The following is a 12,232-nucleotide window of genomic DNA, read 5'->3' on the forward strand; positions in this document are numbered from 1 at the left end:
ATAGTGACCTTCTGCACGTGGAGTGTGGCCTAGCCATCAGTATTATTCCCCAAACAGAGTCTTGTATTCTTTCCTGATGATCCACCCATACTAAGTCATAATTTCAGAAGTCACTGCTGCTCAATAAGGGGTGGGCACCACAATGAAGGTGTTTCCAAGTTTAAGCTCTAATAACTGGGCCAGCTCTCCAAGCATGAATGAAGCAGAAAGACCCTAGGTTTAGTTTTCTTATTTTTATTTCTTTTAACAGTTTTGTATCTTTTTTTAAGTTTATTTGTTTATTGAGAGAGAAAGAGGAGAGAGAGAGAGAGAGAGAGAGAGAGAGAATCCCAAGCAGGCTCCCTGCTGTCAGCACAGAGCCTGATGCAGGGCTCAAATCCACGAACTGTGAGATCACGACCTGAGCTGAAACCAAGAGTCAGATGCTTAACTGGCTGAGCCCCCCAGGTACCCCAGAAAGACCCTAGGTTTAGAAAGAGAAGAGTTGAGTTTAAATAAGAGTCTGGGAAAGCTGGGCATATTTAAAACACGACATATAATTTGTTCCTTTTGGACCTGACATCCTCTGTTATTGTGCACCAGGTGAAGAATGGAGTATAATTATGTAAACTGTAACATCACCATACAAATATTATTAGTATTATAATTGAGGATTGGACATCTGGTACTTATGGTGCTACTGATTAGAAAAATTTCAAAACAGAACCAAATTATCACTACGCTTTTCCTTCATTAACCATCTGGAACCTGGCTTCCCCAAAGCTATTTTGGAAGTCAAAACAGAGGCAAGATTAGAACCTCCCTTCTCCACTCACTGCTTTGTATTACATCACTCCTTTCTCCCCAGGCAAACCCTTCCCAGCTATGTCATGATAAATGCTCAATGACAAGGCAAATGTAGTTTGTGGTAGATATAAATATGTGATTAATAAGTTAAGTAACATACATACTATCATCAAGTTTGGGCATTAAAAGACCAAATTTCTTGACCTGTACAGTGGCATTACCACTTGCCTGGCTTTTGCTCTTTGTTTCCTTTGTTCTCCCCCTGACTGTTGCCTCAGGGCTTACAGTCCAGGCCGAGCTGGCCTAGATCCTGATAGTCTTGCTGCCTGCTAGCCCAAACAGAAAGGCCAGCCTCTATTACCCTGAGCCCGGGAATATTCCACAGAGTTGCGCCCCTGGGCCCTACTGGAGGGGTTGGCTATTGTGCTGGGCAACTTCTTCCCCACCTTTTGGTGAGAAGAAAGACTCTGCCTTCTTCATTTCCTTTGGCCTTTTCCTGCCACAGGCTCAATTGCTGAGAGAGCTGCAACACAGAGTGACCGAGGAAGCTCGCCACAGGCAGCAGCTGGATCTAATGAAGGCCTCCGGCATGGAGAAGCTCTTGGAAGATGTGCGGCAAAAGGACCAGCACCTGCAGCTCCTTACTGAAGAGGCAGAGAGGGCTTCGAAACTGGGCCGGCTTCAGCAGAAGAGAACTCAGACAGAACTCCGACAGGTAACTCCCGTGGGAGGTAGCAGCCACTCGAAAGCCAATCGGGGTGCACCAGCCAGAGCTGGCATTCTTCTGGCATTCTCCCTGCCTCTGGTGTCCTCCACCTTTGTCATTTCTAGGCCCACAGGAAAACGGAAATATTTCTGCCCATGTTGGGTGATGCTCAGGTTGCCTATGGTGAGAGAGGACGGTTTGACTGCCTCAAGGCCCAGAATCTTGGCACCTTTAGAACCCATGTGGGAAACATGTTTCCATCTGGCTACAATTTCTGAGCTAGGGAATCCTTTAGAAAATTCCAACGGTAATCTGGAAAAGCAGCAAGCATTATGGAAGCTATTATAAGAGGATTTTATTCAAGGTGTTTCTGGAACTTTAGAGACAAAAAGGAAAGGCAAAAGTGATTTCCAGACACAATATATTTTTGTTAAATATACCCCTACAGCAAGAAAAGAAAAAAAAAAAAAAAAGAGGAGGAAACGATAGATGTAGATGTGGATTAATGCAGGTTCCAACACAGGAGAGCACAGAATGTAATCCAATACAGAAGGCAAAAGAAATAGCACCTTCCAGAGCAGGTACTTCTCATGTATTCACTGAAGGAATAAATCACTTCGTTCACCAGATATTAGGAAAGAGAAGTTGGAAAGTTAAATTAAATGATTGGCCGGGGCGCCTGGGTGGCTCAGTTGGTTAAGCATCTGACTTCGTCTCAGGTCATGATCTCACAGCTCGTGAGTTCAAGTCCCATGTCGGGCTCTGTCCTGACAACTCAGAGCCTGAAGCCTGCTTCAGATTCTGTGTCTCCCTCTCTCTCTGCCCCTCTCCTACTCTCTCTCTCTCTCTCTCTCTCAAAAATAAATAAAAACATTTAAAAAGTTAAAAAAAATTAAATCATTGGCCAAGTGTTTCAAGGAGGAAATCAATGGGGAGAAGTCTGCAAAAACAAAGGACAAAATTTTAAAAAGGCTAAAAATTGAATTGAGGCAATGCTAGAGAAAATATTTTTGGAGAAATGGAGAGAAAATGAGTAGCCTTAGAATAAAAGAAAAATTAGAATTTCACATTTATTTCATGAAAAATAAACGAAAATATGACTTGAATCCTTAGAAACATTTGGTGTCACATATTTATCTTTCAAATTAGGCTTTTCTAGAAACCAGCACAAAAATAAGGAGTTCATCTCTCTAGTTAATAGCTAATTTTTGTCTAACGGCAGAGATTCTAAAAGCAGTCAAAAACATTTTGAGGCTTCTCTCAACAAATACATGTCTTTAGTGTATATATGTAAAAACGATCACTGGCTGTTTCTAAACCGCCCTCCACCTCTGCTAGCAGCTCCTGTCCCCTGGGCTTATGGTCTCACTTCTCACCAACTAGCAATCCACCTTCAGCCAGCAAGAGCCCCTATGGCCTACAGTGACTTCTTTAGTCCATCTCCAACCTCCAATTCTGAGGGCAGATTTTGACTCTCTGACCTTGGAGAGCATGAATGTCCTTGCCTACCTCCTGTTCCTGGGGATGCTCTAGAGTCAGACTTCCTGATTCACACTCCAGGGCCTTCCACTGCATAACTTTAGGCTAGATCTGTGGTCTCTATGTGCTGTAGTCTTCTCGTTGGTACAGCGGAGAACGATATACTCATTTCACGTGATTTTTAGGAGGATTAAGGTAATTCAGATGAAGCACTAAGATCAGAAACTAATACACAGCTCTTGATAAATATTAACTGTATGTCTTTTGGCTGGGAATATGAAGGTGAACACTTTTGGAAACAGACTGACCTGGATTGGTTGTGGGATCTCAGGCACATCTGTGATGTGGGGTGGGGTCCTTTTTAAGGTCCTAACACAACACAAGGTCCTTACTAAGCATGTTTCCTTCCTTTGTTAATATTTTTCCAATTGGTTTAGCCCCAGCCTGGCTCAGAGGTCTTGATAATGTTTTTCTTGATATGGTTTGATATAGTTTGATAAGTCTTGATATGGTTCCTGTCTATGGGGATCGAGGAGCCTACACCAATCCCTGCAGTGCATAGAGGCACCTTGGGCCTAATTTGTATTAGGAAGTTTTCCTAACTCTGGGGATCTGATCTTCTACTGACAGTTACAGTACACTTGAGAGCATCTGCACGCACAAGAAACTGCCCCTTTAACTTTTGTAGGATGAGCCTGTAGGTTATAGCGTCAAAACCTCACAGGCCTTCTGGTTGGGTCTATGCAGACAAGAGTGTGCTGAATTTTTGAGATTAGCCTGTGGATTAGCTTGCTGGGGCTACTGTAACAAATTGCCACAAACTAGATGGCTTAATACAACAGAGATTTATTCTCTCACAGTTCAGGAGCCCAGAAGCCTGAAATCAAGATGTTGGCTCTTCCTGGGGGCTCTGAGGAAGAGTCTGTTCTATGCCTCTCTTCTGGCTTGTGGTGGCTGCCTGTAGTCCTTGACATTCCTTGGCTGGTGGCTTCAGCACTCCAATGTCTGCCTTCCTCATCCGATGGCCTTCTCCCTATGTGCCCCTCTGTGTGTCTGTACCCTTTCCTCGTATAAAAGCATCAGTCATTGTACGTAAGGCCCACTCTTAATCCAGTAGGACTTCGTCATAACTTAGTTACATCTGCAAAGACTATTTCTAAGTAAGGTCACATTTTGACGTTCCAGGTGGACATGAATGGGGGAGCACTATTAGATCCACCCTACTATTCTGACTTTTTTACAATTATTGCCTTTTTATACTTTATAATTTTATGATATCATTAGAATCATATTGCTTTTTTATACTTCTGAATAATTTTTATAATTCAATTACTTTTTATCATCTATATCCATTTATATTTATACAAATAAAAATAAATTTCAAAAGAAGACACCTCCTGTCTATTCAGATGAGGAGCACCTTGGATCCGGCCACGTGGGTCAGCTGTGCTAGCAGAGAGCCACCCAGATAAACACAAAGATCACCTCTCTGGGGCACCTGGATGGCTCGGTCGGTAGAGCATTCAGCTCTTGATCTGTGTTCAGGTCATGATCTCACTGTTAGCGGGACTGAACATGCTGACAGTGTGGAGACTACTTGGAATTCTCTTTCTCCCTCTCTCTGCCCCTCCCCGACTCATGCTCTCATTCTCTCTCTCTCTCTCTCTCTCTCTCTCTCAAAGTAAATAAAAAACATTAAAGACAAAAGCTCGCCTCTGAGTATGGGCCTTATATAAGGCCAGGGAGATGGTGCTCAGGGCATCCCTGCAGATGATGAGCTGCACTGAGCTGAGCACAGAGATCTGGAAGAAAGATCAAGTCTTTCCTTTGCTTGAAACTGTCCAGAGACTTCCTCCTGTCCTTGGAGTAGTTTTGTGGCTTGGCCTACAAGGTCCTCTGTGAACGAGGGCCCTTCTCCATCTCTTCTCTTCCCCTCCCCTCTGGTGAAATAAACATAAAGGATATAAATTTTGTGAGTAAACTCCTGGCTATCATAAGGTAATAAGGGGGTGCAGGGGCTGCCTCTGCTCATCTTTGGTTTAAGTTCTCGGCCTTCTTGGAGCTCTTGATTTTCAGAAGGCTGAGTTCAGCCTGACCAGGACTGTGTGAAGATTTATATTCCTGGGGTGGCCTGGACCCACACTCTCCTAGTAACCCCAGGAACTAAAGTGTGCACCAAAAAAGCATCTCTGCTTCCTAAGCACTTTTCCCCTCAGCTGAGAAGCCGGCTTGTCCAGGAACGCAGTGTGAAGCTGGATGCTTTCCAGCGCATAGAAGAGCTACAAAGTCAGCTTAATGACGCTGAGCGATTGTCTGTCCAGATGAGCTCACCAGGCGGTAAGCATGTCCCCTACTCTAGCTAGAACAAACCCCCAGGGTCTGGGGTCTGAATTGAAGGAGGGTCTCATGGGCCAGCCATAACAACCCAGTGGTTATTGCATAGGTGCTCCATGATGTCTGTTGAATGAATGAATGAATGAATGATACATGAATGAATAAAACTTAATTCTGATTTGCAGTCATAACTTTCTACTTTAGTAGAAAGGTGACTCCAGTCACCTTGGAGTACTGACATCCAATCCTAAAAGATTTCAGTCATAAAAACTGGTCTCAGGAGGGTGTAATGTACCACTTAAAGAACACTGGGTACTTTACTATATTTTGAAGCATCTTAATGTCTTGGGACATCAATGACCACGTTTCTCAAGTGTTATTTATAAATATATTATGATTCTTGGGTGCTGGGGGCTTGAGGAGTGCTATGCAAATGGCAATCAAGATAACCCTCTGGGCAATGTAGCATAGAGCAGAGGCCAAACCCAGGATGTCTCTAAACTGGCTTCCTTCCCTATAAGTTGAGGATGAAATTAATTCCGAGTTCTTTTCTAGATCTGACTATCAAAAATATCATCAAATATCAATAACCAGGACTGAATAACTGCAAATGTGGTTACTATACTTTGACACTTTCATACTTGTGTGTCCTTTATGTTTGCTTTTGGCTCTTTACCAGTTGAATATATAAGATCTTTCACAAACAGAAAGATCAGTGTCAAAGATCAAGCAAACAAAGATGGAGTTACTTTGGGTTTGCTGAGAGCAGGGCTGGGCTCGCTGGTAAAGCCCAGGGCTCTCCCCTCTGCCTCTGTGCCTATTGCCTGGGCCCTGACCACGGGGGGAGGTTTCCCACCCCAGCTGTGCTGTCCAAAGAGGAAGAGCATCAAAAGTACTCAAGGGCCCTATTTTGGCCACTGACGCTGAGCAGTTCTGCACCTTGAACTCTCCTCTCCACACTCCATGGGATTTTCCTGTCTATCCCTTGCCCCTCTGTCTCCAGCCCAGCTAAGCACCCTTTTTTTTTTTTTTTTAAGTAAGCCCTATACCCAATGTGGGAGTTGAACTCAGGACCCTGAGATCAAGAGTCTCCTGCTCTGCTAGCTAAGCCATCCAGACGCCCCAGCCAAGCATCTTTTTAACCTCTTTTTGGGTTAACGTGTCCTTTCAAACTGCCCTCCATGTCCTCCAACACCTGCACATTTATGAAGGAGAAGCAGAGTGAGGCATGAGACAGGTGCAGGGTGGGGCAGAACCCTAATTCCCAAGACTGGTGATGTGGCAGGAGTGAAAGAGAAGTCTCTTTCCCAGGAAGCAGAGCTAGAAGTTTCTCCTAAGCCCCAGCCCCCACCTGTCCCCCACTGCAGTGACTCATTGGAGGGGAAGGACTGGGTTGCACCTGTCTATTTTGCCCAGCACTCCAAGAGGACAGCTATACTATTAATGTGACAAGGTAGAAGTCAGTCATTCCCACTCCTTTCTCAGCTGTTGTCCAGATGAAATCATGAAGTGACCGAGGTCTCTCCTTTCTGTCGCGGTGGTAGCAGCAGCCACCCTGCTCTCTGCATCAGAAGCATCAGAAGCAAAGGCAGACTTAAGGAGCAAGCTCTCCTTACTTGGCATTAGCATGGTGTCCCCTTAGGATCTTGCACCTCTTGAGGAACTGTAATATGCTCTAGTGCAGTTAGTCTTAAAATGCTTAAGGAAAAAAAATGAAATCACTTGGCTGACAAAACTGTGAAATGTTCAGAGGTAGAGCAGCTTCAGTTTGCTTGATCCAGGTCTGAAATACTTCCCCGGGGCCTGACTCCTCTGTCTGCCCCTCTGGGCTCCAAGAATGCTGGGAGCAGAAGGGAAGTGGAAGTAACCCCTCGGGAAGCGAGATGACTGCCACTGCTGTCCCTTCCATCCTCTGTTCCAGCTCACATGGCAGGAGTGAGTGTAGAGATGGGACAATTAAAAAGGATCAGCCCCTGACTGGCCTGACTCAGGTCATATGCCCGAATTTGAACAAATCACGGAAGCCAGAGACTAAGATGCTTGGTGGATTTAAGCCCTGCTCACATGTCCCTCCCCTGGAGCTGAAGATGGGTCAGCTCACTCTCTTCTCTTCCCAGAAACTATTTTGTATCTTCCTGGCCTCTTCAGATCCTCAGACGCTGTCCTCCTCCCCAGCCAACACTTTACCTCCAGTTTCACAGAGCCTTTAAAAGCCATCATGTGGCAGAGATGGCTGGGTGGCTCAGTCGGTTAAGCATCTGACTCTTGATTTCCACTCAGGTTATGATCTCAGGGTTTGTGGGTTCGAGCCCCACATGGGGCTCTGCGCTGACAGCGTGGAGATTGCTTGGGATTCCCTCTCTCTCTCTGTCCCTCCCCTGCTCATGCTGTCTCTCAAAATAAATAAATAAACGTTTAAAAAAAATTTTTTTAAAGCCATCACATGGGAAACCCCTCTATTTTTTGACCCCAGCCCACCTACATTAGGTACTCAGCTGCTTCTTGGTCCCTTCTGGTAAAATGGAAAATGTGCCCGTTTCTTCCCTGGGCCAGTCCCAATGCTCGAGATCCCATTTGCTCCTAGCTTTTCAGGGACTCTGAACTATTATTTATCTGCTTTCTCTATATATACTCATATTTCCTACCCAACTACCCTTCTAATCTTGTAAACAACCATTATTATTGAGTATATACATACCAGGATCACAAAATCCACCCTAAACTAAAATTAAACATCTACCCAGTTGGTTGAGCCAGGAATCTGGGAGCTATACTTTGTCACCCTGTAAGTCCAGTTAATTACCAAGTCCTATTAACTTGAATATCCCTAAGTCTGTCCACTCCTACCCACCATAGTCCAAGTCACCTATCATGTCCTTCTCTTTCACTTGGTCATGAGACCCACAGGCAAAAGATTCCATGCAGATTTTGACATCTTCATTCAAAATTGACAAAGTTGGATTAGATGCCCATTTCAAGCTTTTCTAAAATTTTGTGGATTAAATCTAGGCCCATATATTGCAACCAGAGATATAATTTAACGTTTTCAACATTATAGGACTTATATCTCGGGCTCAGTACTCCCTGAGTTCTGCTTCCACATCATTCAGATACTCCCAGCAACACCTTTTAAAGACTAATCTTATGAGCAGTAAAACAACAAGAAGGATTCAAAGGCCAGAAACTGTAAGTAAAGATAAATTTGATTATATATGTGAAACAATGAAAAATGTAAATATGAAATTATGGTTTTAGGTTAGGTTTTTTCAAACTTACATTAAAAAATTATATATCAGGGCACCTGGGTGGCTCAGTCCGTTAAGCATCCAACTTCGGCTCAGGTCATGATCTCGTGGTTTGTGGATTTGAGCCCTGCTTTGGGCTCTGTGCTGACAGCTCAGAGCCTGGGGCTTGTTTTGGATTCTGTGTCTCCCTCTGTCTCTGCCCCTCCCCTGCTCATGCTCTGTCTCTCTGTCTCTCTGTCTCTGTCTCTCTAAAAAATAAATAAACATTAAGAAACATTACATACCTGGCTGTTATCTAGATACTTGGGTCTAGATAATAAAATTCTGGATTTCTCCTAAAAAGGCTTTGTCCATGAATTGTTGCCAAATCGATGTGTTTGTGGGAAGAAGGATGGTGCAGGGTTTCCTACTTTGCCATCTTGCCAATGCTACTCCTCAATAATAGAATTCTGATGTCGAAACAATTCAGCTCAAAAGCACTTACTCAATTACATTTATTTATTTATTTTTAAATATGTTTTATTGTCAAGTTAGCTAACATACAGTGTATACAGTGTGTTCTTGGCTTCAGAGATAGACTCCCGAGATTCATCATTCACATACAACACCCAGTGCTTATCCCAACAAGTGACTCCTGATTTCAGCTCAGGTTTGAACCCAGGAACTGTGAGATTGAACCTGAGCCAAAATCAAGAATCAGACACTCAACTGACTGAACCACTCAGGTGCCCCATTTCTCACACGTTTTTAAAACTTTCTGCTGTGCCAGGGAACTCAGATAAGAGATCTGATGCTGCTAGTTAAAAAAAAGTGTTTATTTAAATAAATGGATGTGGAAGTCAATGTCCACACTTTGCTGTGTTCTGTGTCTGAATTTCTTCTTTTTCTTCAGTCATCTACAATAATTAACTAGCAGTTCTCACAGTTCATGGGTTCAAGCTCCGTATTGGGCTCCATGTTATTGGGGTGGAGCCTGAGAGCTTGGGATTCTCTCTCTCCCTTTCTCTCTGCCCCTCCCCCTCTTGCTCTGTCTCTCAAAAACAAATAAACTTAACAAGAACAACAACAACATGTGAGAAATCTACCCTCCAAAGAAATTCTTGGCACACAGATTAGGTCCAGGTATAGCATGTATATGAAGATTTTCTTTTAACTTTTCAGCTTTTAGTGTATGTAAAACAATATTTACACCCTCCTCTACTGCATAAGTATTACACCTTTGCCCAATTGTTTTTCAGAATCCCCTCCAGACATTTCCATGTCAACACATTTAAAATCCTTCCCTCTTAGGAGGCAAACCATAAGAGGCTCTTAAATACTGAGAACAAACTGAGGGTTGATGGGGGGTGGGAGGGAGGGGAGAGTGGGGGATGGGCATTGAGGAGGGCACTTTTTGGGATGAGCACTGGGTGTTGTATGGAAACCAATTTGACAATAAATTATATAAAAAATAAATAAAAATAAAAAAAATTCTTCCCTCTTGCTTTGAGAAAAATTAAAAGGAAAAGATTTAATCATTCTGTCAGAGAAATATGCCATTCTCAAGTCTCTTTTGAGGGTGTAATTCTGCAGCTGATGGTCTGGCTATTGGACCAAAAATTTGCTGCAGTATTTCTGAACATGCAGTTAAAGAGTCATACACAGAAAGAGAAGAAACAGGTCAGGAATGTGCATTTGAGATCCTTGACCAAGTAGGGCCACCTTATTAATGCCCATCACTGGCTCAACTTACCAGTCTCTGTGCAGTCATCTTTCACCAAAAGGTAAGATTCTAGTATATGTCTATTTGTTTCTGCAAAAGCCTTTTCCAAAAGGAAGCAATATTCAGTTGATGTGTATGGAACCACAAGGGCTTTTAAGACTCCCTCCATCCCCATTTCACTCCCAAAAGCAAATGTTGCTGTTGTGCGGGAGGTCTGCAATCACAGCCATGGTTGAGAGGCTGCTTAAGTAGCCAAATGCATCAGAGGAGAGCCACTGTATTTGAAAGATTCAGAAGGGTGATGGTCTGAATAAACCCTAGTAAATAAGGGAGTGTTTTGTGGGCCCATTGGCATGTGAATAGAAACCCCAAGCAATAAACCTAAGATCCAGGAAAGGCACAAAAGAATTGGAGCCTCTTCAAATCTATCTAAGCTCTGACTTCTTAAGGCCTAAGAGACAAATCAAATAAATGCATATTGAAGAATAATTTATACATGGCTGGAATGTAAGACCACCAATGATTTTCTTAACAAAACAAAACACTGCACTAACACAAATGATAAAATATTAAGGAATTTTTAGATTACTCCACATATGGGATATCTTTTTCTCCTTAGCTGGGAAAGGCTTCCTTTGATAGACTAATTCTTGACCAGTTCACTTTATGACATGTGTCAAATATAAGAAGGCACACTAAATGGCCTAACCCAGACTGAACCAATGATCTCAGTCTTAGTCGTAATGGTGACTTTTAATGATATCTCCAATATCTATTTAATCTTTATATTTCAGGTACCTATTAAACACAAAAAAAGGGTTGACAACGTCTTTCTACCCAATGTGGTAGAAAATGTTCACCTTTCAGCTTTTCAAGTTCACACGGCTCCATCCATAATCCCAGAAGGACCCAACTGGTAATCATATGCCCTCCAAGTTTTCTTTCTTTCTTTTTTCTTTTTTAATGTTTATTCTTTAGAGACAGTGAGAGAAAGAGCATGAGCAGGGGAGGGGCAGAGATAGAGGGAGACACAGAATCCAAAGCAGGCTCCAGGCTCCGAGCTGTCAGCACAGAGCCTGACACAAGGCTCAAACCCACAAACTGCGAGACCATGACCTGGGCCAAAGTCAGATGCTTAAGCAACTGAGCCACCCAGATGCCCCTCCAAGTTTTATTTCTTTGAGCATCTGAATGAATAAACATGATTCGAACCTCCACTAAACCTTTATCTAATTTTTATTATCAGTATCAGAAGATATAGTACGGAATGATTGAGATGATAACATCCTAAAAGTTCCAGGTGAAGTAGGATTTGGCCTTATGTCCTAAGACGGGAGAGTTGATTTGCATTTCTACAACCTAGGGCCTTTGGTCAACAAGCAGCCTCACATTATGGGTTCTAGATTACTGACGAGGTGTGTTAGCCAGGAGAGATGTCATTGCTGCTAAGCAGTATTTATTAACAGTGAAAAATCAGCACAGAGATACATCTAAACAAACTTCAAAGCACTTATTGCTATTTGTTTCACTTAAGAACAGCATCCTCTCTTAATAGTTTTTTTTTATTCTTCCTACAAATACTAAAACCCTCTTTAGACTTTTGTAAAGTCCTAATCCAAGTCTTTTTGTTCAGACAAGAAAATGTATCTTGGGTAAAGGAATAAATAGGTAGATGAATGAACAGAGTAGGCCAGAGAAATATTTACATACATAAATTTATACATGATATATGTAGCTTTTCAAATTAAGGAGAAGGTTGAGTCTATTCGAAGTAGATTAAATTATCACCTTACACGATACATAATGAATTCTGAATGGATTCCAGATATATATGCACACACACACACACACACACACGCACACAGACATATATACAAACGTATTTCTGAAATACAACATGAAAAACAAAAGCCAAAAGGAAGATTGATGACTTTGATATCAAAGCTAAAAATTCAGCATGACAGGTGCCTGGGTGGCTCA

At 42.7% G+C, this 12,232-nt stretch overlaps 1 protein-coding gene across 1 annotated transcript in view; it reads left to right on the forward strand.

Annotated features, from left to right (window-relative positions):
* Positions 1 to 12,232, forward strand: part of LOC122220259 (coiled-coil domain-containing protein 162-like) — an 82,191-nt gene that overhangs the window by 69,014 nt on the left and 945 nt on the right. Inside the window, exons 20-23 of the mRNA XM_042939538.1 lie at positions 1,292 to 1,501; positions 5,188 to 5,308; positions 8,364 to 8,491; positions 11,047 to 11,168. Coding sequence (XP_042795472.1) covers positions 1,292 to 1,501; positions 5,188 to 5,308; positions 8,364 to 8,491; positions 11,047 to 11,168 — 581 coding nt within the window. The remainder of the gene's footprint in view (positions 1 to 1,291; positions 1,502 to 5,187; positions 5,309 to 8,363; positions 8,492 to 11,046; positions 11,169 to 12,232) is intronic.

The sequence above is a fragment of the Panthera leo genome, chromosome B2 (assembly GCF_018350215.1).
Source record: "Panthera leo isolate Ple1 chromosome B2, P.leo_Ple1_pat1.1, whole genome shotgun sequence".
Classification (NCBI taxonomy): Eukaryota; Metazoa; Chordata; class Mammalia; order Carnivora; family Felidae; genus Panthera; species Panthera leo.